Source organism: Buteo buteo, chromosome 19 (assembly GCF_964188355.1).
Source record: "Buteo buteo chromosome 19, bButBut1.hap1.1, whole genome shotgun sequence".
NCBI classification, from domain to species: domain Eukaryota; kingdom Metazoa; phylum Chordata; class Aves; order Accipitriformes; family Accipitridae; genus Buteo; species Buteo buteo.
This window is the reverse complement of record NC_134189.1, coordinates 14,286,033-14,308,342: the sequence shown is the minus strand read 5'-3', so window position 1 is coordinate 14,308,342 and position 22,310 is coordinate 14,286,033. Positions and strand designations below refer to the sequence as shown.

The 22,310-nt window shown below is 45.5% G+C and overlaps 1 protein-coding gene across 2 annotated transcripts; it reads right to left on the bottom strand.

Annotated features, from left to right (window-relative positions):
• Positions 1-2,372: 2,372 nt before the first annotated feature.
• On the bottom strand, positions 2,373-20,822 carry USP18 (ubiquitin specific peptidase 18). 2 transcript variants are annotated; one of them, XM_075051264.1, is made up of 11 exons: positions 20,518-20,822; positions 17,530-17,725; positions 16,356-16,452; positions 13,190-13,335; positions 10,829-10,908; positions 9,862-10,008; positions 8,935-9,030; positions 7,749-7,919; positions 6,661-6,792; positions 6,146-6,195; positions 2,373-5,613 (listed from the first exon to the last, which is right to left on the bottom strand). In XM_075051264.1, exons 2-11 carry the CDS (start codon positions 17,696-17,698, stop codon positions 5,565-5,567), a joined length of 1,137 nt encoding a protein of 378 aa, XP_074907365.1. In that variant the 5' UTR covers positions 17,699-17,725; positions 20,518-20,822; the 3' UTR covers positions 2,373-5,564. The 2 variants fall into 2 exon arrangements, with proteins under 2 accessions (XP_074907365.1, XP_074907367.1); XM_075051266.1 differs by lacking the exon at positions 6,661-6,792.
• Between the last annotated feature and the right edge of the window lie 1,488 nt (positions 20,823-22,310).

Sequence of the window (22,310 nt, the reverse complement as noted above, 5' to 3'; positions counted from 1 at the left end):
AAAGTGTGTTACATAGTGGAAAGAGATACGATAATCTTGGCTGTCTGGATCATCCACCCTGGTCACAGAGACTGCCAAGGTACCTGTACAGCTGGTCTGCAACCAAGGGCAGGAAGAAATTCACTTCAGCTCATTGCAGAACTAATGTAGATGAACAACAGGCTGGCTCTCCAGTACAGCGGTCGTGTCCCTTGTCCTTCAGTGACATGTAGCCACCTCCCTGATGAGAGGGACTCCCCCGGTCCCTCGACCTCCGCTCTGCCCATCACAAAGGCAGACGGAGAGCGTTATCCCATTTCTTGCTCCAGCAATCCCTCACACAGCAAAGCACATTCCCATACTGAATCAAACCGCATCTCACCCGCTGGAGAAATTTTAGTCATTAGTCTATTTAGGAAAACAGTCATTAGCCCAGAGTATTTCTTAAGCCTATGTGAAGGTCTTCATTCACTTTGTCTTTAAGTCCTTGTTCAGTTTTTCACAGCACTTACGACTTTTTTTCTTTAAATAGGTAGCTTTAGCTCAGAAGCAGTTCTCTTCCAGTTTTTTTACTTCATATATGTCAGAAATTTTTGTTATCTATGAAGCTCTCTAAAGCGCTGGTGACTCCTGGGCACATTTCCACAGGTGGGTGCAAACAACGCTCAGCCTGCCACCTTGAAGCTGGTAAAATACAAGTCGGCCATGTGGGACACAACACGGAGTCAGAGCTCAATAGCTCTCTTCTAAAAACTAATTGCTTCATTAAATACCTTTGAAAGGTTGTTTAAGGATTCTGTTTGCAGTTATTAGGGAAGTGCTGCTCTCTGCTCACAGCTTCAAGCCCAAGCTGTGTTACAGAAGAAATACCAGCACGGGTGTTACCGGCAAAGCCGATCCTGGCTTGACATTGCCAAAATGTCCCTGGGAGAAGTATGGCCTGAGTCAGGGCAGGACCAGAAACTTGGCTTTAAGGAGAGGAGACCAGTAAGACAAAGCTGCCAGAAAGGCAGTGCTGTAGGAAATACCGGGGGCCAGCAAAGGGCCAGCGTTGGCCGGCTTCCAGGAGGACAAAAACTGAGGCTGTCCCCAGGGGACAAAAAAGGCAGCGACTGCCGGTGAGAGAATCTGCTTAGCCAAGGTTAAACCTGTTGGAAGAAGGTGCCTCTGATGACTTAAAACTACTGCCGTTCCCCTGCAGAAATATTATCACAGGATTCACTATTGGAATCTATCAGACACAACAGATTATCGCGATCCACAAAATTATCAGTAAAGCCATTATTACTAGAATTACTAGTAATGCTAAGTCCTAATATGATTTGCACATCTCATTGTAGTTTAGAGTAACTACAGTTTTGTCAACCCATGTTTTTTAATCCGTATTAGAACAGGTCCTTTTCTGAAGGTCTTTTAAATGTAGGCCTCACGTGCAGCATTTTCGTGTAAATACCAATGATAACTAGTTGTTGATAAGTGACTCTTGTAACTTAAAATGAAGCTGGAAGTAAAGTACCAAAAAATTATCTCTCTCTTTCATGTATAATTTGGGGATTTACAACATATTTAAGTTTTAGAGATTATACATGTGTGTGATATATTTATTATATATATTACAGATATTTATTTTTTTCTATGTGTTTCTCAAAGGTGGGGAATATCTGGAACTGAGGAGGAATCTGTCAGAGATGAAGCAGAGAACGTGTATTTTGCTACTGCGCCTTCCCTTAAGACATGGCGATCTCAAACCAAACAAAAAACAGAAAGGAAGAGTTACCAGGACCTACAATAATCTCTCCACACACATACTCTTGGCTTTATCTGGCTTTTCAAAGCCCTTGATACCTGTGCCCGGCTTCATTTGCATAGTGGCTGATACACAGGACAAATAATCCCAACGCCTTTGCGGTGGCTCTATGGTGGAAAGTTTTTTTCTGGCAGAAATCCAGGTGGTGCTTTTCTGTAGCCAGCCCCTGGGCAAGGTGGACTCCAGGTTATAACTGTGTATCAATCCACTAACAATGAATCCCATGCACTTAGCTAAAAGAGGTTCTTGGGCAGTTTATCCAGCATACAACTGAACTTTGCTGTGGACACAGAGGCAGCCAAGGTGACTTTTTGCAAAAGCAGCTCAGGTCAGGCAAAGTTTTTAAATCTATACACAATGCAGTTTGCACTCCCTCCTGCTCCTCCCATGGCCCATCAGGATCTGGAAGCAATATAACCTTCCATGTGACAGCGAACCTGACAATAAACCCATTGTGCCTCCAGCATGAGGGCGAAGTGCCCAGGTTCAGCCTCATTTCCCCGGATGTTGGGAGCTAAACATTAGCAGTAGCTCTAGCCTGAATACTTAATCTGAGCGTACAACCTCTGTGCATGTGGCCTGTAGCCTCCCACCTGCATTTATGGTGTTTAGGAAAAACAGACCAAGAATAATCCACAGGATTTATTTTCTAGGGAATTTATCCCATACTACTTTATTCAAAAAACATTGACTACTTTTCATAGAGATACTGACTGAAAAGATTCTTAATATATCTCAGCAATTGCTTCCTTGATGGGTGATATACCTGGAAGGTTATGACATATTTGAGGCATTTTTCATAAGCATAGCTTGTTTTTCAATCTCAGGTTATATCAAATTAGAAATGTCTTGTCAGTCTCTTAACCCATTAACTTCTCAATTTCTGGAAATGCACAGTCTTTCAGCTACTTCACATATGCAAAGTGCTGGATAAAGCAGACAGGAACTTCGTTTTCTTACTCACCCATTGCAAGGTGCTTTAGAAAGAGTGTAACACATTCCCAAAGGTGAATAGGCTGAAAACTCCTCATCTTGGTGACAAACAATACACTGGGATTTTTTTTAATGCAGAATGAACAGTACAAATACAAGAGAGTTGAACAGAAAAAAGGACCTTGCTAGTACAATGCAATAAATACCTGCTAGTTCATAAAAGTGTAATTTCACAGCTATGCTCCAAGCTCTCTCAATTCACCTTCCACATAGCAACAGAAAACGGACATGATTTGGGAACTTCATTATCAAAATAAAATTAGGTTATATATAGCTGCTATTATAACCACATTAGTAATTCTAAAATGTGCTCAGTCCCACAAAAATATCACCCTTGTAAAGATACACTCAAACAACATGCTACACTAGAAGGTACTTTTAGATCTCAAACTACTGGAATCACTGATCCTTTCACAGACATACCACAATGAGTGCTTTAAAAGCATCACAACCAAAGTTTTTAACTTTCCTCACAGCTGAGTCTTGTGATGAGCTTTCAGAACACTCTTCTGATTGTCACATTAGAAACCTTCCTTCCCAGCTCTCTCTACATTTTCCCTCTGGCTCTGTGGTCTTGCCATGGGAGCACAGGCTGAACCAACAGCACAAAGTGACAGGACTCAACAGGAGATTTAAAAATTACTTTACAAAATTGTTCTCTCCAGAACACTTTCTGCTTGAGGGACGTTTCCACTTCATAGGCAGAGAAGGAAGGGAGAGAGCGAGAAAATTCCAGCTGGCAACTAGCTGGGGTACTAAAGGAAAATCCCAGAAGTTCAAGCACATCAGGGCATCTCACTTCTCTTATCACAGTGTATGGCCCGTATTGTGCAAAATCATTAGCTAGCTTCAGAATCTCTGTTGCTCTGTATTGGGTTTTGTCCTGGTTTCAGCTGGGATAGAGTTAATTGTCTTCCTAGTAGCTGGTACAGTGCTATGTTTTGAGTTCAGTATGCGAAGAATGTTGATAACACTGTTGTTTTCAGTTGTTGCTCAGTAGTGTTTAGACTACGGTCAAGGATTTTTCAGCTTCTCATGCCCAGCCAGCAAGAAAGCTGGAGGGGCACAAGAAGTTGGCACAGGACACAGCCAGGGCACCTGACCCAAACTGGCCAACGGTGTATTCCATACCATGGGACGTCTCATCTAGTTTAGGAACTGGGAAGGGGGGGCAGGGAATCGCCGCTCGGGGACTGGCGGGGTGTCGGTCGGCGAGTGGTGAGCAATTGCACTGCATATCATTTGTACATTCCAATCCTTTTATTACTATTGTTGTCGTTTTATTAGTGTTATCATTATCATTATGAGTTTCTTCTTCTCTGTTCTATTAAACCGTTCTTATCTCAACCCACGAGTTTTACTTTTTCGTCCCGATTTTCTCCCCCATCCCACTGGATGGGGGGGGACTGAGTGAGCGGCTGCGTGGTGCTTAGTTGCTGGCTGGGGTTAAACCACGACAGGTTTGTGTGGCAAGGTTTTGGCAGCAGGTGGCTACAGCGGTGGCTTCTGTGAGAAGCTGCTAGAAGCTTCCCCTGTGTCCAACAGCGCCAATGCCAGCCGGCTCCAAGACGGACCCGCTGCTGGCCAAGGCTGAGCCCATCAGCAGCAGTGGTAGCGCCTCTGGGATAACGTATTTAAGAAGGGGGGGGGGGGGGAAGACAGCAACTGAGGAGGAAGGAGCGGCAGAGACAACATGTGATGAACTGACCACAACCCCCATGCCCCATCCCCCTGCGTTGCTGCGGGGGGAGGACGCAGAGAAAATTGGGAGTAAAGTTAAGCCTGGGAAGAAGGGAGGGGTCAGAGGAAGGTGTTTTAAGATTGAGGTGGGTTTTTTTTTTCCTTATCCTACTCTGAATTGATTGGTAGTAAATTAAATTAATTTTTCCCAAAGTTGAATCTGTTTTGCCCAGTACAGTAATTGGTGAATGATCTCTCCCTGTCCTTATCTCAACATTGTACTCTCTCTCCCCTGTCCAGCTGAGGAGGGGCAGTGTTAGAGCACCTTGGGTGGGCTCCCGCCAGCGTCAACCCACCACACCTATACAGGAAAGAAAATGCATATAAATGCCTGATATCATGCTAAAATAATAATCATCTGCATAAATATATACAAACTCACCTTGTAAATCAGAACTACTACAATAGCTCCTGATTTAAAAACACTTCTTTATGCTGACACCAACTTTCAAACACATCTCAACCCCTGCAGTGATTAATTTTCAGGAAGGCTTTAAGGAGAAAACATCACTGGTGCATGTACCATAAGGGTTCTGGTCCTTGTTCCAGCTGTTTCACAAGACTTTTGGGGTCCCCTGCCCAGCTTGCCAGCATCTAACATGGTGCTAAAAGGGCAGAGAAAGTCTCAAGCTCTTACAGTCTTACTGGCTAGGCATGGCTATCACAGCTCTCCAGCTGTACCACGTGCCTCCCTGGAACATCATGCAGGCTTCCCCTGTACTGCAATCTAGGCATCAGCATTAAGAGAAACTGGTAAGTCAGCAGAGACAAGGACTAACTTTACTATGTTTTAAGAGGAAATTAATATACAGAATCACATAAATACCAAAAATATATGAAAGAAAAAGTTTCTAGGTGCAGATCCTTTCTCTAGCTGAGTCTCTCCTGCACTTTTTTCATAAATAAATGTGAAGGCAGAGGTCGCTGACTGAGTGCAGAACGTCTTTCTTGTGGAACATTTGGACACATCCACACTGGCACAGAGGTGCTGAGCTCCATGGACAGTGCAGAGCTTCCTGAGACATTCTGATACTCCTGGATAAGGCTACTGAGGATGTTTTTTCATGTAAATCAAGAGATAGGCCGTTTCTCCCCTGTGGAAGCAAACAAAAAGCAAAACAAGATATATGTTTGAAGATATAGCTTGCAAGTAACCTCCCGGGTTTGCTCCTGCTCAGCTTTTTGAGGTTTAGGTCAACTGAACTGGCCCTCTCCAGTGTTTCTGAGGCAGCACACAAAGCTGACTCCCTGGCAGCACTATAGCTTATAGGACAGATTATCTCCCTCCACAGCATTCTTATGATGCATCAAAACAAAAAGCATGGAGGAATCCTGATTGACGTATCTAACTTCAGTCAGGATATAGGGTTCAAGTGGCAATCATAGGTAACAAGACCACTCCTGCAGCCCCATTTGAGGCTACTCAGTAATCCTGCAGGAGGTATACTGGTATAGTCATATACAGTTGCATCAAAGTAACCAGAACACAGCAATGACTCTTCCACTCTCCTGCATCCCCAGTACATCCCAGGCAATATGCAGTTCAAACCATTTGTCTTCTCTCTCTTTGCTACCCTCATTCCAAACCCCAGACCAGCATTAGGTAAAAATGATGTGTTTGCTTACCAGTGGAGGTTGGAATGTCCATAGGTGCATTTAACATCATCCCATGATACCTAGAGAGGAAAAACACACAAGAGAAGGCTGGTAAAAACTCTTAAGAGATGGACATATTGTGATACCAGCACAGCAATTCTCCTAAGAGTGGTAGAATTGGCACTTGCAGGAACTAAACACCTTTTAATAAATCAGTTTATTACTTTTACCCTTCAAGGAAAAACAGTTCCTTTGTCTCTTCTGAATATATACATTAAACAGATCTAGAGTACATGAAGTAGGATATAGAGTGAATGGCTGCTTCTGCAAATTGCAAACCAGAACTTGAGGCCTTGTTTAGTACAGAAGCTAGAGCCGCTTTGCCCTCAGCTCAGAGTATGCTGTAGCAGAGGAATGAGGTGCACAAAGCTCTGCAGCTTCAGTTTTCTTTCCTGGTTCTCTTTCATCAGCAGTCAGTCAGACTGAATGAGATTCTGGAGGAGTGTCCAGGAAGCTACAAATGAAATGTGGATTTGTCTCCTCACCTGGCAAACCTCAGAATCGTTGAAGCAATACCATTTACATTCTGTGAGACTTCGAATATAGGCACAGTAGTGTCCACAACTAGCTGATCCTGAATGAGCAACAACAGCAAAAAGCTCATACTTCCAGGCAGCCTGTGAAGAGCCACAAAGAGTAACTTTCAGTGTAGCAATTCTCATTTGCCATTGGCTGAACAGAAGCAGCAGCCAGGACAGCAAGAATGTGCATTTCATAAGGAAAGAGGAGAAAGATTAGATTGGCCTTGAGGATCCTGCCTTTTTTGCTCTTACCCTCAGAGTTCTGCCTGCCAGCTATGGGCTAGCAGCCTCCCTGGAGATCACAGGAATGTGAAAAAGAAAGTAAGACAGCAAAGGGGCAGCAAAGGGGTTATACTGCAGCCAACACTGCACCAGTGAGGTTTTGCTATTGCCACACTTTCCCTTGTTATTTCTCAGTAAGGGGAACAGATCCACAGTGTGGCAGATCACTCTCAGCTGCTTGGCAAAGCTGTTGTCCCCCTGCTAACCTCAACTCTGTGGCAAACAACACTGCATGGGAAACTGCCAGGAATGGAGTTCCTCTGTCTTGGACTGGTGACCTCCGCAAAGCAGCAGGTCTGCTGCTCACTGAGGCCACCTTGCCCTGGAGACTGAACCACAGGACAGAAGTTGCCTCTAAGACACTGTTTACAATGTCTGGATTTGGGCACCCAAAGGAACTGTGTTTTCATCTTTTCTTTAGTATATTTAGAAATGGAAGGAAAAAGTTATGCTAAACACTCTCAGAAAAAAAAAAAGGATTGGGTTTTTTTTTTGGTAAAGCCTGGTTTTTGTCCTTATGGCAGAAAGCTCCATTTATAGTGCATTTGGTGATTTAATCTGAGGACAGAAAGTTGAATAATTCCTGAACCAGTTAAAACCATGGGATGTGAGACAACGCCAGGCACATATAAAGCCTGAGACATACATTTTTAAGACAGGTGCTTTGAACTGAGGCAAGTACTGGTGTGATCTCTTAAGTTTTTATGAGACTTGAGCAGAGGGGAGAAGAGAACCTGCCCTTTTTAAACAGGGCATTAGGAGTATCTCACCTTTTCATTGTCATCTGCTTGGCACTGATTTTCTGTCAAGACTGCATTGAAATCAAGGTCTTGTGGGAAAGGCAGATAGTGGCTAAGCTTGTGAATGTCCGCTGATTTTTCGAAGCAGAAGCGCTTTAGGTGTATGGTCAGAGTCTGCGGCAGATGGACTAGCTTCATGCTCTGTAAAGCAATAAATACTGCAATTGAAAACTAAGGAACAAACCGTGTGGAGGGGGGGTGGAAACAGCCATTGCCACCCCATGAATGTAGCATGGAGAACAGTCAGTGCTACAGTGAATGATTGCCAATTCCGCCAGACAGCAGATGCCAAACCTTTTTATCTCATCTGCACACAAGACACATACATGTAACAGAGCTGTGATAACCAAGTTTCTGAACTTCAGCATGATCAGCACCCAGCCTTGGGTGTCTCAAGGGCTGCTTTGTTTCTCATTTGCTTTCCTAACCCTAGGTTGGTAGCACTAGGTAGGTGAGGAGAGGCAAGCCTATTTCCTTGTGACATGTGGCCACTAGACCGCTGTGAAGGATGCCAAGCTGACAGCTCATTTCTTTCAGCACTCCCTTTGTTGATATTACTGCTGCTGCCATGATTGCCACCAAGACAAATGGATGCATTGTGGCCTCAGAGGTGGCCCAATGGTGAAAATGTTGTGGAAAGTCCCCTCCAAGCCTTCAGCTGACGCAGTCTCCCTCACACATCTCTCTCTTCAACGCACTTGCCTCTCCATGAAACAGCTAATTCATTGGTTGGCAGAGACCAATACTGTAAAAAATGGGGAGTCCAGTGGAGAGCAGGGAAGAAAGGGAATCACCCTACAGTATCCTACTTTTATGTATATGCACAGGTCCAGTAAAATATTCTTGTCTACCCCTGGAACTACACAGCAATGTAAAGCCCCACAGTGGAAACTCAGCATAAACCATCAGAAGCTTTTCTGCTGGTACAGAAATGCTACATCCCTTGGTGACTTACATTAAAACCCATGAAAGCATTCTTTTGTTGCTAGAGCTACATCTACAGTAGGGAGATTCCTACAGGAAAGATGCTGACATTGCTGTGCTGACAAATCTTTGAGCTGTTGATCTCCTCTTAAATTGATACAGCTGAATCCTTTCCCCCACCCTTCCCAGTCCTAAAGGGAGTAAGAGACATGGGGAAATAATTCTCCATTACCTGCAGAAAAGGTGTTTTCCTTCCACACTGTTCACAGAAACACATGTTGTGGTCAGTCAGCTCTTCTGGATGGAAAAAGTATTGCAGACAGTCCTCCTAAGAAGACAGGGGGTATTTCTTTCAACTGAATTCCTTCAGGCTGGATTTCTATTTCTACTTTGTTTCACAGGGTAGAAGCAAACAGCAAAGCTAGAGAAGGTATATTTTATTCAAAGGACAAAAGATTGCCTAGCAGCCTAGAAAAAGGTACCCCATTTTTGCTACCTGCTGCTGTGATTACATTAGTTGAAAAAAATAGAGTACCACATTTTCCACAAAAAAAGGTGTTGATGCATAAATGTCTTTTATACTGACTTCAAAGCCTTAGAGGTTTTGAAAGAGGTTCCTTTAGGATGAAACAGTATAAAGTGGTCAGAGAATAAGTAAGGTCCAATGGTCCCCTGTCACCTGAAAAATCCACTGTCTATTTCTGGCAGCACCTACATAGCCACCATCATTTCTGTACCTGGATATCAAACAGCAGTACTGATTTAACAGTAAAAGAACACTGCACTGGGCAAATGTAGTCTGTCTGGCCAGGGATTACAAGTTATCTAGGGCACCTCACTGTTGTATCTAAGATCTCACAGGTACACATCACTGTGTAGTATGAGTTTGAGTCTTACAGAGTATTTAGTCAACACTCTTTTTAGAAAGGCAATTCAAGGACTTTATTTTCCATTCCCCAAATCAAAAATTTTTTGAGAAGTTTAGAACCCCTCAAAACAAAGAAGAAATGTGAATGAGAAAAGATCACCTCAAAGTCCCAGACACCCTACAGAGATTCTAGATGAGTCCCAGGAGACACCAGTGCTGCAAGGAGAAGCCTCCCACAGTGAACAGAGGGGAATCTTCTTCCTAAGGAAACAGTGCTGCCACTGAACTTACCAGAGTCTTCAGCATGTGAGAACTGGAATCCAACACTGGCAGTGGAAGGGTTAACATGCTGCTGTTCCTCTTTGATTCAGAAGAGCATTTCTGACAGGCCAGGTGCTCCTGTACACAGATAGTGTACAAATCATTCAGCTCTTCAACCTGTAGGGGTAAAAAAAGGCCAAAAAAAGGTTTATGAAGAACACAGCTGAGTTATTTCCCTCTGTGGGTGGGAAAGCCCACATGGACACGTTACTTCATGCAATGTTACTGCTTTAAAGCTTGAATCCAGATCTGACATTGACTTATGTGGACAGGGCACTTCCCACCATTTAAAGGAGAACAACTCCTTCCCCTCATTCCCAGGCAGATGGGAAAGACATAGCCTATAACAAGATCAGGCAGTTAAATGTCTGCTTTGATGTAGAATTTTACTGTTTTGTTTGGACCAGCAATAGGAGCCTTTCTTCAGTACAAATGAAACTATGACAGTGGATTGAGGATGAGTCACTTTTCTCTTACCTTACACAGCTCCCCTGGGAGGAACTGTCATATTCATAACATACTAACAGTGACTAATTATAATGAAATGCACATTCAAAGAACGGAGGAGCTGTGTCAAGACACACCAATAAATGCTTACAGAAATTTGGGAAAAAAAGAAATGCAAGATAACTAAATTCAGTGTTGCAAAAAGATCAATCTTTTTGTTATTAATCAGCTCTCCCACTAGAACAGAGACCCTGGCATGCCCTAAGAGTAGGATAAACAGAAGTTAACTGTGATTCAAAATGTTGAAGCCTATGAAACCAAGATTCCCTCTCCCATTTGAAAGATGTGAGGAAAGATCCAAATAGGGGATAGTTTTAAGAATTTCATTTAGGACAATTGTCAATGAACAGGATTCTTCTCCAAGAAACAGAGTAAACCACACATGACAAGGGTCAAAGGACCTGGTGTTCATTTCAGTGACCATCCTTACCAGCTGTGGCTTTTTCATCTGCCTCTTTATCAAGTTCCAGAGAGTCAGAAAGAGCTGGGCAGCATCATGCTGCACAAACACTGGACAAACAGAAAACACAACCTCAATCAGTATTATGAACAGCACCAAGCACAGACAGCAAAGGGAGCTTTATTGTCTCCCATTAGATCCAGCCTCTTGTTCCCTTGCCACTCCCTGCCAGGAACAGAGCTTAGACTGGAGACAAGCTGCAATGTCTCTGTGTGACCCGAGCAGGCAGTGGGAAAACATGGGAAGGGTTGAGTGCCCCATGGTACAACCCAGTGCAAAAGCCATGTCCTTGTCAACAGATGCAGGGCCAAGAGTATACTAAATACCTATGGGATGATAGGGCTCAGATGTCTCATTGAGTTAAGGGTTGCATTTATTTGAGTCCTTCTTAGAAACAATACAAGGAAGATTCTGTTCTCTTTTTCATCTTTGTTACTGCACAGACTTGTCTTCCCCATCCCCTCACTAAGGCTGTAACACTATGGAGTCCTGAGATAAAAATGACAGGGAGGTCTGTCCATACGTCTCATATACAGAATGGTATAAACCCCTTGACCCTACCCAGGGAAAAAGCACACAGCTTCAGGACAGGAAGCCAAGGATGATGCAGTAACATTACACTTTGCCTTTCCACTCCGGCTAAACCGGGACATTAAGAAACCTAAGATGGTGGGATACAGCTCAATGCACAGCTTGCTTAAAATGGCTCAGCAGAGAATTGCTTCAAGATTGAATTTGAATTTTTCTGGAGAATAGGAGACTGAGGGGAGACCTTATCACTCTCTACAACTACCTGAAGGGGGGTTGTAGTGAGGTGGGTGCTAGTCTCTTCTGTCAGGTGGCTGGTAATAGGATGAGAGGAAATGGCCTCAAGTTGCGGCAAGGGAGATTTAGGTTGGATATTAGGAAAAATTTCTTTACTGAGAGGGTTGTCAGACATTGGAATGGGCTGCCCAGGGAAGCAGTTGAGTCACCATCCCTGGAGGTATTAAAAAAGCGTGTAGAGAAGGTACTCCAAAACGTGGTTTAGTGGGCATGGATGATGGTTGGACTCAATGATCTTGAAGGTCTTTTCCAACCTAAATGATTCTATGATTCAATTTGGGGAGGGCGGGGGGGAAATCCACATCCTTGACTGTGAAGAACTGATGCTTTCAGCCCATGATGAACTCCAGACTTAGGAACTGGGCAAAACTACACATAGTTTAGCAAAATCTTGATATTTCTGGACTACCTCTATGCTTGATCATAGGTGAAACAAATTTTGTGGAATAATCCATCAACCTGAGGTGGAAGTGTTTTCAACTTCCCTGCAAGTCTGCAGGTACTGACTTCAGCTGGGTTCTAGTAAGATTACAGACATCCCTGACTAAATGAAGCTCAGAAAATATACCTTTCCTTATGTCTAATAGCACATCTGTAATCCAGGTAAAGCACCAATCACTGGGATATAGGACTTTATGAACCACACCTGAATTTTAAAGCAGAAAGGCAAGGTGGTAAACTGTCAAGCTTTACAAACTCTTTTTGAACATCTCTCTTTATTTGGAAGAGAGAAGGCAGAATGCAGAGCCATTAAGTCTCAGGGGGAGAAATAATGCAAACAGAATATTTGGGTTATCTCATGTTGCTCCTTAATATAGGTCTGGGCTGGCTACCATCTGTCCCATTCAGTGCTGTCCTGTTTTGGCTTTTATATGATAAAGATAAGAGCATTTGGATATACCATGTGTATTTGTAGACATAAACAGACCCTCAGCATCCCATTGTCACCGGGAACTTGTGCATTTAACAATCTCTCTCCTTTAGGACCCTTCCTGGGGGGGAGGTTAAGCCAGCAAATTCTTCTCTCTGCCCTTATAATAAGGAACAGGAAGGATATGGTTTCTAACCTTGGGGATCTGGGTGAACTCTATCTGTTCCACATGATCCTTTCCTTCTAATAAGAAACAGCAGCTGTTTCACTATTATCATGTCAGTATAGCAAGATAAATCAAGCTATAAGCTGTCTTCCCTTTGCCCTGCACAGCCCTTGCCCTCTGGCCAGTATCAGCAGCTGAGTCTTCTAGCAGTCTGATAGTAGTCTTCCCACCCTTTGAACATCAGCAAGGATATCCAGTAGGGGCTTTTTTCCTCTCTCTTCACAAGTAAAACACAGCATCTCACTCAAAACTGAGAGGCAGCTATAAAGAGCGCTACATCATCATGTACCTAACTCCTCACATTTCTGAATCTCTAAATGAGATGTCAGAGTCTGCACTGCTTGTTAGTGCTTGATAATTAACATCCTTGGTCTGCAGACAGAGGTGGGGATGAGGCAGCACTGCTTACATTTCACTCTGTATACTGAAAGACAACAAGCAAGGGCTGTGGGAGAAACAGCTTTCTGCTTGCCGCACTGCATCTCCTCCAACAGCAGGAGCATTTGGTATGGGACATTCCTCCTCTTCTGTGCAGCATGTGGTGGCACTGTGATCCTATAAAGAGAAGCAGCAACACAAATGGTAATCAAGCAGTACAATGGAGAAATATTAGACGTCATACCTGGAGGAGCAAAGGTGGATAACACAGATAGCAACCCAAAAGGAAGCAGAACGGACATGTTTTCAGCAAAAGAAGGAAAAAAGGGGAAGCAGACACCTGCACTAGCTCATCCCACAGAGCAGGCTGACAGTTTTAAAGTAAAAGGCCACAATTTTAACTTGGCCTGTGTGCTGGTTTTGGCTGGGATAGAGTTAATTTTCTTCATAGTGGCTAGTATGGGGCTATGTTTTGGATTTGTGCTGAAAACAGTGTTGATAATGCAGAGGTGTTTTACTTACTGCTGAGCAGTGCTTACCCAGAGCCAAGGCCTTTTCTGTTTCTCACCCCACCCCACCCCACCAGGGAGCAGGCTGGGGGTGCACAAGAATTTGGGAGGGGACACAGCTGGGACAGCTGACCCAAACTGACCCAAGGGATTGTATTGGGTTTGTGTGGCAAGGTATTGGTAGCAGGGGGGTTACAGGGGTGGCTTCTGTGAGAAGCTGCTGGAAGCTTCCCCTGTGTCCAACAGAGCCAATGCCAGCCGGCTCCAAGACAGACCCACCGCTGGCCAAGGCCAAACCCATCAGTGACAGTAGTAGTGCCTCTGTGATAACAGATTTAAGAAGGGGGAAAAAAAAAGTTGCTGCAGCACAGAAACTGCAGCTGGAGAGGGGAGTGAGAACATGTAAGAGAGACAACCCTGCAGACCCCCAGGTCAGTGAAGGAGGGGGAGGAGGTGCTCCAGGCGCCGGAGCAGAGATTTCCCCTGCAGCCCATGGGGAAGACCATGGTGAGGCAGGCTGTCCCCCTGCAGCCCAGGGAGGTCTGCGGTGGAGCAGATATCCACCTGCAGCCCATGGAGGACCCCACGCCGGAGCAGGTGGGTGCCTGAAGGAGGCTGTGACCCCGTGGGAAGCCCACGCTGGAGCAAGGTCCTGGCAGGACCTGCGGATTTGTGGAGATAGGAACCCACAGAGCAGGTTTTCTGGCAGGACTTGTGACCCCACGGGGGACCCACGCTGGAGCAGTGTGCTCCTGAGGGACTACATGCCATGGAAGGGACACATGCTGGAGCAGTTCATGAAGAACTGCAGCCTGTGGGAAGGATCCACGTTGGAGAAGTTCGTGGAGGACTGCCTCCTGTGGAAGGCACCCCACGGCGGAACAGAGGAAGAGTGTGAGGAGTCCCGCCCTTGAGGAGGAAGGAGCGGCAGAGACGATGTGTGATGAACTGACCATAACCCCCATTCCTCATCCTCCTGTGCCACTGGGGAGCCTAGGTAGGGAATTCGTGAGCACAGCTGTGCCCAGGAAGAAGGGAGGGGTGGGGGGAAGGTGGTTTAAGATTTGGTTTTATTTCTCATTACCCTACTCTGGTTTGATTGGCAATAAATTAAGTTAATTTTCCCTAAGTCGAGTCTCTTTTGCCCGTGACAGTAACTGATTGAGTGGTCTCTCCCTGTCCTTATCTTGACCCACAAGCCTTTTGTTATATTTTCTCTCCCCTGTCCAGCTGAGGACAGAAGCGATAGAGCAGCTCTGGTGGGCACCTGACATCCAGCCAGGGTCAACCCACCACAGGGATATTCCAGACCATATGACATCACGCTCACCATATAAAGCTGGGGGAAGAAGAAGGAAGTGGGGGACGTTTGGAGTTATGGAATTTGTCTTCCCAAGTAACTGTTACACATGATGGAGCCCTGCTTTGCTGGAGATGACTGAACACCTGCCTGCCAATGGGAAGTGAGGAATGAAATCCTTGCTTTGCTTTGCTTGTGTGTGCAGCTTTTGCTTTACCTATTAAATTGTCTTTATCTCAGCCCATAAGTTTTCTCACTTTTACCCTTCTGATTCTCTTCCCCATCCCACTGTGAGGGAGGTGAGTGAGCAGCTGCATGGTGCTTAGTTGCAGGCTGAGGTTAAACCATGACAACCTGTTCCTGAACAAGGGGCAAACCGAGCAGGACCTGAAGGGCTTTCTGGGCTCTAGAAACAACATTAGTTACAGCTAGTTTCAGAGCTATTCTTGCCTCCCACCTGTTCATGCCTTCATTCTCAACATACCCTCAAAATTTCATGGGCATATATATCGTAATGCTTGTATTTCAACTATATGCCAACTGGAAAGTTCTTTATCCTCCCTAAATTTATTGGAGTCCACAGGTTTTTCTAAGTCTTTCTTCAAATAACAATGGTAACCTACTGTCCACGTTATTTAGCTTTGCCCATTTATGACACTTTTCATCTTTGCATGTCTGTAACTTGTCTTCTTCCCCCTCTGCACACTGGTGACTGTGTAAGAAATTTGGAGAAAGGAGGACTGAATAGGAATGATCCACTTACATGGTTAAAGCTGCAGTGAACTGAATAAACTGAAAACAAATCAAACCAGTTATTAGTGCAGTTGGTAGGAAGGCAGAAGTCCAAATCCTCCTCACAAACAAGTAGAGAGCACAGTCAAGCAAAACAAAATAACACTGTATTTGCTATCTGCAACAACACTTACTCTTCTCTATCAGGTGTTAGCCAGGGCAATCAGAGGCCAGAGGCTATGGATCACAATATGTTTAAGTTTACATGCTTAAAGTTACAAAATTAATAGTGGATATGGTTTGACACAACACATCTTTTAGTTATAACGGCCTATGAGTATACCTGGAATAAAACCATATCCTGTTACAGAAAAGAAAGATACGAGTCATAAAGACTCAGTTCAAGACTGCAGCTTACTGGTGTGCAAATGACACATGAATCAGAGATGACTAACAAGTCAGAACACTGCAACTTCTACCTTTGCAGGCCCTAGTCTGTATTTGACAGACACAACAAGGCAGAGAGCTTGCTGAGCGAGCTGAGCTTTACTAGCACCTTGGTGATCCAAGCCTTCAAATGTACATTCCATATAAAAAAGGAAAGGAGACCATAGAGCAACAATGGAAGTATCTCAGATAGTTCAAACAGGTGGTACCTTCGAAGTATCCCTGTGAAGCGTATATTCATGAGGAACACTTGGAGCAGAGAGTTCAGACAGCAGCTCTGTCCAACATTGTACAGTCCAATAGCTTCTGTAGGCAGAAAAAAAGAGGAAGTGAGGACTGGAGATAGGTACAAGAAAAGAAAGCTAAAATTATTTGAAAGTGGCAAACTCCTCTTGCACATATTCAGCCATCCAGTGTATAGGCCCAGCATCTTGGTCAGACCTGAGGGTGTTCAATCTATCCTTATGTTGCTCAAGCAGATAACGTTTATTTTTGTTTGGCAACTGACAGGAAAAATCCAAGTAAGCCTGGATTATGATACTCGGATGTCTCCCAGTTCCTCTATTTTCAGTCCTCTCATAACACACCTAAACATAAAATTAAAAAAGACAGAAGTCAAAGGCTGCCTGTATGAGGATTTTTATTCAGCCTTTTACAAAGCCACGCCTAATAACATAATGAAGAGCTACATGTGGGACCACATGCTAGTTGTCCATCACACAGGCTTCAAGTTTCCCCTTCAGCCTACCTCTGGTATTCTTTGTCTCACTTTCAAAGAAAGGAACTAGCCTGAGAGAAGTGGAAAAAGCAAGTCACAGCTGTTCACACTGCATCTAAAAAGATGACATATTCTGTACCCCAAAGCAGTATAAGTAACCACGGTCAGAAATTAGAAGGTTTTCTTCTGAAGTCATCGCTGTAGGAAGAGAGGACGTGGAACGGAAACTCAGAACAACCCTGAAATGCATACAGTTGGTGGTAAGGGTGGGCTATAGCTGGGATAGAACAGTATGTACACCTGAAATACTGATGACAGCTTTTGAGAGGCCAATCTAGTGATGGAGCAGAATAACTAGGGCCTAGTCCATGGTTTAGCAAATCCAGAGGCAATGCTGGTTGTATTTAGAAAGAGACAGGATCAGCATCTAGACCTTTTCAGCTGCATTGGTCAATTTGAGGACTTAAAATGGGAAAAAGCTCTGAGATCCTCATGTAATCCCTTCCCGAAAACTCAAAGTGGTTACTTGGCAGGGCAAAATGAGACTCATATATATGTTCCTCAGTGAAGAGGTAAAGAATAGGAGAAAATGAAGCCTAAGGACAGAGAATGGAACAGCAGGCATTAGAAAATATGAGAGTGAAGAATAGGCAAAACATTATTACCATTTTTTAAGTCTGCCACACCAAAGACTGATGTTAGCCTCTGGTCTTTGGCCTTCGGTTCTTTGTCTTCCTCTTTATTATTTTGTACTTCTGTTTCTGCCTTCATAGTCTCGCTTAGTGCCAGCTCTAGTTTCTTGCTTCTTTCTTGACGTCCGCTCCTTTGTCCCATCAACAATACTGTACAAAGACAGATGGACTGCAGAAAGATACAGAAAGGTCAGAAAGAGGGGACACACCCAGAAACCCAAGATTTGTCTTTGTATTTGATATTTTCATTATGAAAAGGCTGGAATGTCAATAAACTTAGTAAGATTACTGTGACGGCATTTGGTATATTTGAATTAACATGGGTATTGTAGGTTGCGGGTTATTGGCAAAGTAACAGACATGGAGCTTGACGGCAATTGCACATCCTGTCTTCCTTTTGTGGCTAAATAAATAAAAGAACCTTCGATTCCACAGAAACAGCTCCACGAAGCCAGGGAACTCCAGATATCCCTGTTCAAGAAAATTTGGTAAATAATATGATTAAAATTGTCCGAATCACAGATGTTGCAAAAACTCCTCTGTTCAGTGAAAGTAATACTTTATCACCCAAAATATCCCAAGTATTCAAAAGGGCAAATTTCACCTTCTCTAGCCTTTTGAGCTGATAAGCATTTGTTTGTTTTCTGTACTGGGCTCTCTGCATTGCTTTTAAGTGCCTTAGTCACAGCTCTACTGTGCCACTTTGGACTGTAATTTTTAAAGGCATTTAAGAACCTAAAGATCAGTTTCTTTTTATGCTCCTTCAAGCGATCACAATCAAAGTAACTGTTTAAGCAAGAGAACCATTACAATGCCCTGATTTTCAAAGGAGTATTGAACAGACTATTACTCTGACAGTCTTTTATGACTCAGGTACTGGGTCTTTAAATAAAAGTTGAAAAAAAAAAGAAAAATCACTAAATGAAAGCAAAGTAAAAATACACAAGAAAATGTAACAAATGTTCAAAACTAATTACACAAAAATGAAACTTTTTAAAAGCCCACCTCCAACAGGGAGGCAGAATCAGAAAAAAAGGATATGCTTAGGGAAGCATTCACGGGGGTGGGGGGAGGGAACACACAAAACACATGCTTCAAAAATTATTATTTTACAAATATTAAACAGCACATAAAATGAACCTAAGGCCAGGTGCTGAAAGAATGAATAAAAGCTACCAAGAAAGGGAAATAAGCAAAAAAATCCTGGTTCTGCCTTTCACAAAAAGAAAATCTTTGCTTTAAAAGCATGCTATTTCTATTTTTCAGGTTAACTGTGCCTAATAATGTTAAATATCAAAGTTTCTGAAGATTCAGGCAGGGAAACTAGAAATACTTCTTTTTTTCCACTAATTATTACCTTAAAGCTTGATTATACTTTTTCCCAACTGTACTTTTGATTCTTTACTTTTGAAGATTAATTTTGAACTCTAAGTGTCATAGACTCAGATTCACTAAATAGTGTCAAATTTGCTGAGGAGTTTTATTTGGGGGGGAAAAAAAAAAAAAAAGTCAGACATTCAAAGATCGACTCAAGAATATTGCTTTTTATATCCAAACCCAGTTATTAGAACAGCTGTGCATGAAAAGACAAATTGGATTAGATTTCTTCCTCAGCAAAACAGAGTCTGAACTCACACTGTCTCTTCCCCTAGAAATGATTTAACGAGGCATTCAGGTTTCTGAAAGCCCAGCTGGAGCCGGTGCCCACCTTTGCTTGTACTGTGAGAGCCACTGGGTTTAGTCGGTGTAATATCAGCCAGAAGGCAAGTAATGCTCACAGCCAGTAGGGATGCCAAAGGAGACGGAAAGGAGGGGGAGAGGCAGAGCAGAAGTAGCTAAACAATAGCTAGGGATGTACCAGGGATGAGGTGAACTTGCAAGATGCAGATTTTGGCAGGAAAGGTAGGACTAAGGCTAGAACGAAAGAGCAAGCTCACGGCTAAAAGGGTTTGGGTGACTTGAGAAATAGGTAGAAAGCTATTAGGGTAGGAAGGTGCAGTGGGATACAGACATGGGAGGATTTTGGTCTCTGGTTCAGTGAAACTCTCTCCCAGGCGCCCAGACACTACTAGCAGGAACCCCAGTGCAGGAGCAGGGACAAGAACACAAATTCCCAACCCTTGCACAAAACTGCCTCATTTTGGCTATCAGAAATACAGCATTCATAAGATTTGCACTTGACCTTCCTTTCCCTGTATAAATGTATAAAAAAACCTGGTGAGCGAGCATAGGAATTGAGGAGCAGGCTCCCCGCTTGCCCCGGATTCCTCCTCTCTCACTGGAGAAGCAGGGTCGCTTCTCAGTTTCCGTTGCAGATCAGGCATAGGATTTGGTACTGCTCCCTCAAGGTACGTGGCTTAGCCGAGCCAAGCAACCACGCTAGCGTTAGGCAGAGAAAAGGTAGCGGCGATACCCTCCTCATACCCTCCACCCCGTAACCATCGAGCCCTCTCACTCGGCCTCCCTCAGCCAGCCCAGCATCCCCCCTTTCACTCTGGCCTGCTCCACAGCCTGTCTGCCCTCCCGAGACACCGGCCTCTCGCGGCAAACCCCCAATGGTCCCTTCACACCCCGGTACCACAGTCCCCGAAGCCTGAGGAGGGCCACCACCTCTGTCCCTTGTCGCCCCTTCCCCGCCATCATCGCTCCTTTCCCCTCACGGGTATCTTGGGGAGCAAGCGGCCGGGGCGATGGTGCTGGGGTGTGAGGTGGGCTGCGCAGCAGTGGCTCTGGGGAGGAGATGGCTGCCCTGAGGCGCTCCCCGAAGGGCTGCCACAGGGACTGGAGCCCTTCACCGCCACAATTCTCTCGGACGTGACTGAAATGAGACTTTCCACTTTGCTGTCAAACTACGTGTTTGTTCGTCTCCCTTTTTAACCTCTCCTTTTTTTTTTTTTTCTCTCCAGGTGCACTGTGGCTCCAGCTCATCCCATCTGACAAACCAGCAAAAAGGTTTCTTACCAACTCCCGCAGGATCAGAAAGCGCTTCGAGCCTCGGCGGTCCCTCACGTTCGCACCTCACCTGCTGACGGGCCCGCGGGGGCCCGGAACACCGGCGGTGCGGAGGAGCACCTCAGCCTGGCGGCCCGGACCAGCCCCTGCGACCCGGGAGGGCCGCCGGCAGCGAGCGGGGGGAAGCGGAGGGCAGCGGGGAAGCGGCTGCCGCGGCGGTGCTGCCGGGCGGAGCGGGGCTGCCGGGCGGAGCGGGGCTGCCGGGCGGAGCGGGGCTGCCTCGCCGTTTTCCTCGGCGGCTGCGTCAGAGAGCAGCAGCGCCCACTCCGCCGCCTAGTTTTCGTTTCCCGCTCGGGCAGCGCCGGGACAGAAAGTGAAACTCGGCCCCGCCGCGGCCCGCCGCCAGGGGCAGCAGCCGCGCCGCCTCAGGCCTGCCCGGCCGGGTGGAAGAAGGGCGGCCGAGGTGCCGTACCCGCTTTGCCTCAGGGGCTGCCCGCTCGTCTCGGGGGGCCGCAGGCCCGCGGTGAACTGCGCTGACACCCGGCTGGGGCAGCCGGTGCCTGCGGGGAGGCGGCGGCCCTGCTCCTCTGCCGCGGCCCTGCTCCTCCGCCGCCTCCCTGCCCCGCTCTGCCGCCTCGGCCCGCTTCAGGCCGGTTGCTTCTGGACACAGCCAAGAGTGGGCTTAAAAGGGAGGGGTGAGAAATTGAACTCTGCAGGAAAACGCCCCTCTTCTGTGGCAGAGGCAGTACCTCGGGGGGTTCGTTCTGCCCGGGCTTCGCGTCGTCACTCGTTACCTCTCAAAAGGAGACGTGTCTTCGGCCTGGCGTTTGTTGGGTTTAGCCACAAAAGCAACAGGAAAGCTGAACTCTTGTCAAGACCTACAGTAGCCTATCCAGAAGCAAGAAAGAGCTCATTTAAAATAAGCCGAAATAAGTAACTCGCTTAGAAACTTAACCCATATGGCAAATTGAAAGGGTCGGCAGTTTCCTGTCTGATAGTGGGCTGCAGCGTGCAGCAGGATATATGAATGGCTGCATGCCAGTAAATTAATATTGCAGCACCAACCCAAACTGTGAGATTTCAGGCCTCAATGAGTCACCTCTGTCCTGACAAGCAGAAGTGCTTGGGTGGCCGCTTCTCCAGTGCATATGTTGGGTTTCCAGGCTTTCCCCTTCATCTTGTTCCTGGGCGTCTGCAGGAGGAACAGAGAGGCACAGCACCCCGTAAAGGAGCTTCGCTTCTCAGAGGATGGCTACTGGCCCAGCTTTGCTCCACTTGAGGAGGTGGGAGGGTTAAAGGTGAGTCATGCTGCTTCGCAGAGCTCTGCTGACTGGGGAAACGGTGTGGATGACGTAGGGAGTCCTGCTATGCATGTAAAACAGATTGAGTCTCTGGGTCCCCAGGAGGGAGTAGTCCGCTGTGTGATTTGGCAGGGTACACCTGCCTACCCTTTATGGAGGAACTCCACCTGGGTCAGAGACACCACATCCTTTCTTTGCAGCTGCCGCCAGAGGGTCCCCAGGGACAAATTCAAACCCTAAACCCTTCCTCTCTTTGCCTGTAGGATTGGTTTAGCAGGACATGAGGGCTTAGTGAGGGGAAAGACATTGCCCCCTTCCATGGTCTGTGCAGAGCTCCTGATGGCTTCTGTCTCCCTTTCTTTGCTCCCTAGAAGCTCACTGATGTCTTTGGGGCACCCCTTTGCCCCTCAGAAAAGCCCATTCTATGAGGTGCTGACAAACTGCATTCGCATGTGCTATGCAGAAGCCTTCAGCTGTTGTCTCACTAAGTTACTAAATTCA

Excerpts from the sequence above, each read along its gene's own strand:
- USP18 (XM_075051264.1), bottom strand. The coding sequence starts at position 17,698 with ATGGGACAAAGGAGCGGACGTCAAGAAAGAAGCAAGAAACTAGAGCTG. Across the intron at positions 9,031-9,861 it reads CTCACATGCTGAAGACTCTG|GAGGACTGTCTGCAATACTT; the intron begins GTAAGTTCAGTG and ends CTGTCTTCTTAG. Across the intron at positions 7,920-8,934 it reads GGAAAACACCTTTTCTGCAG|AGCATGAAGCTAGTCCATCT; the intron begins GTAATGGAGAAT and ends ATTGCTTTACAG.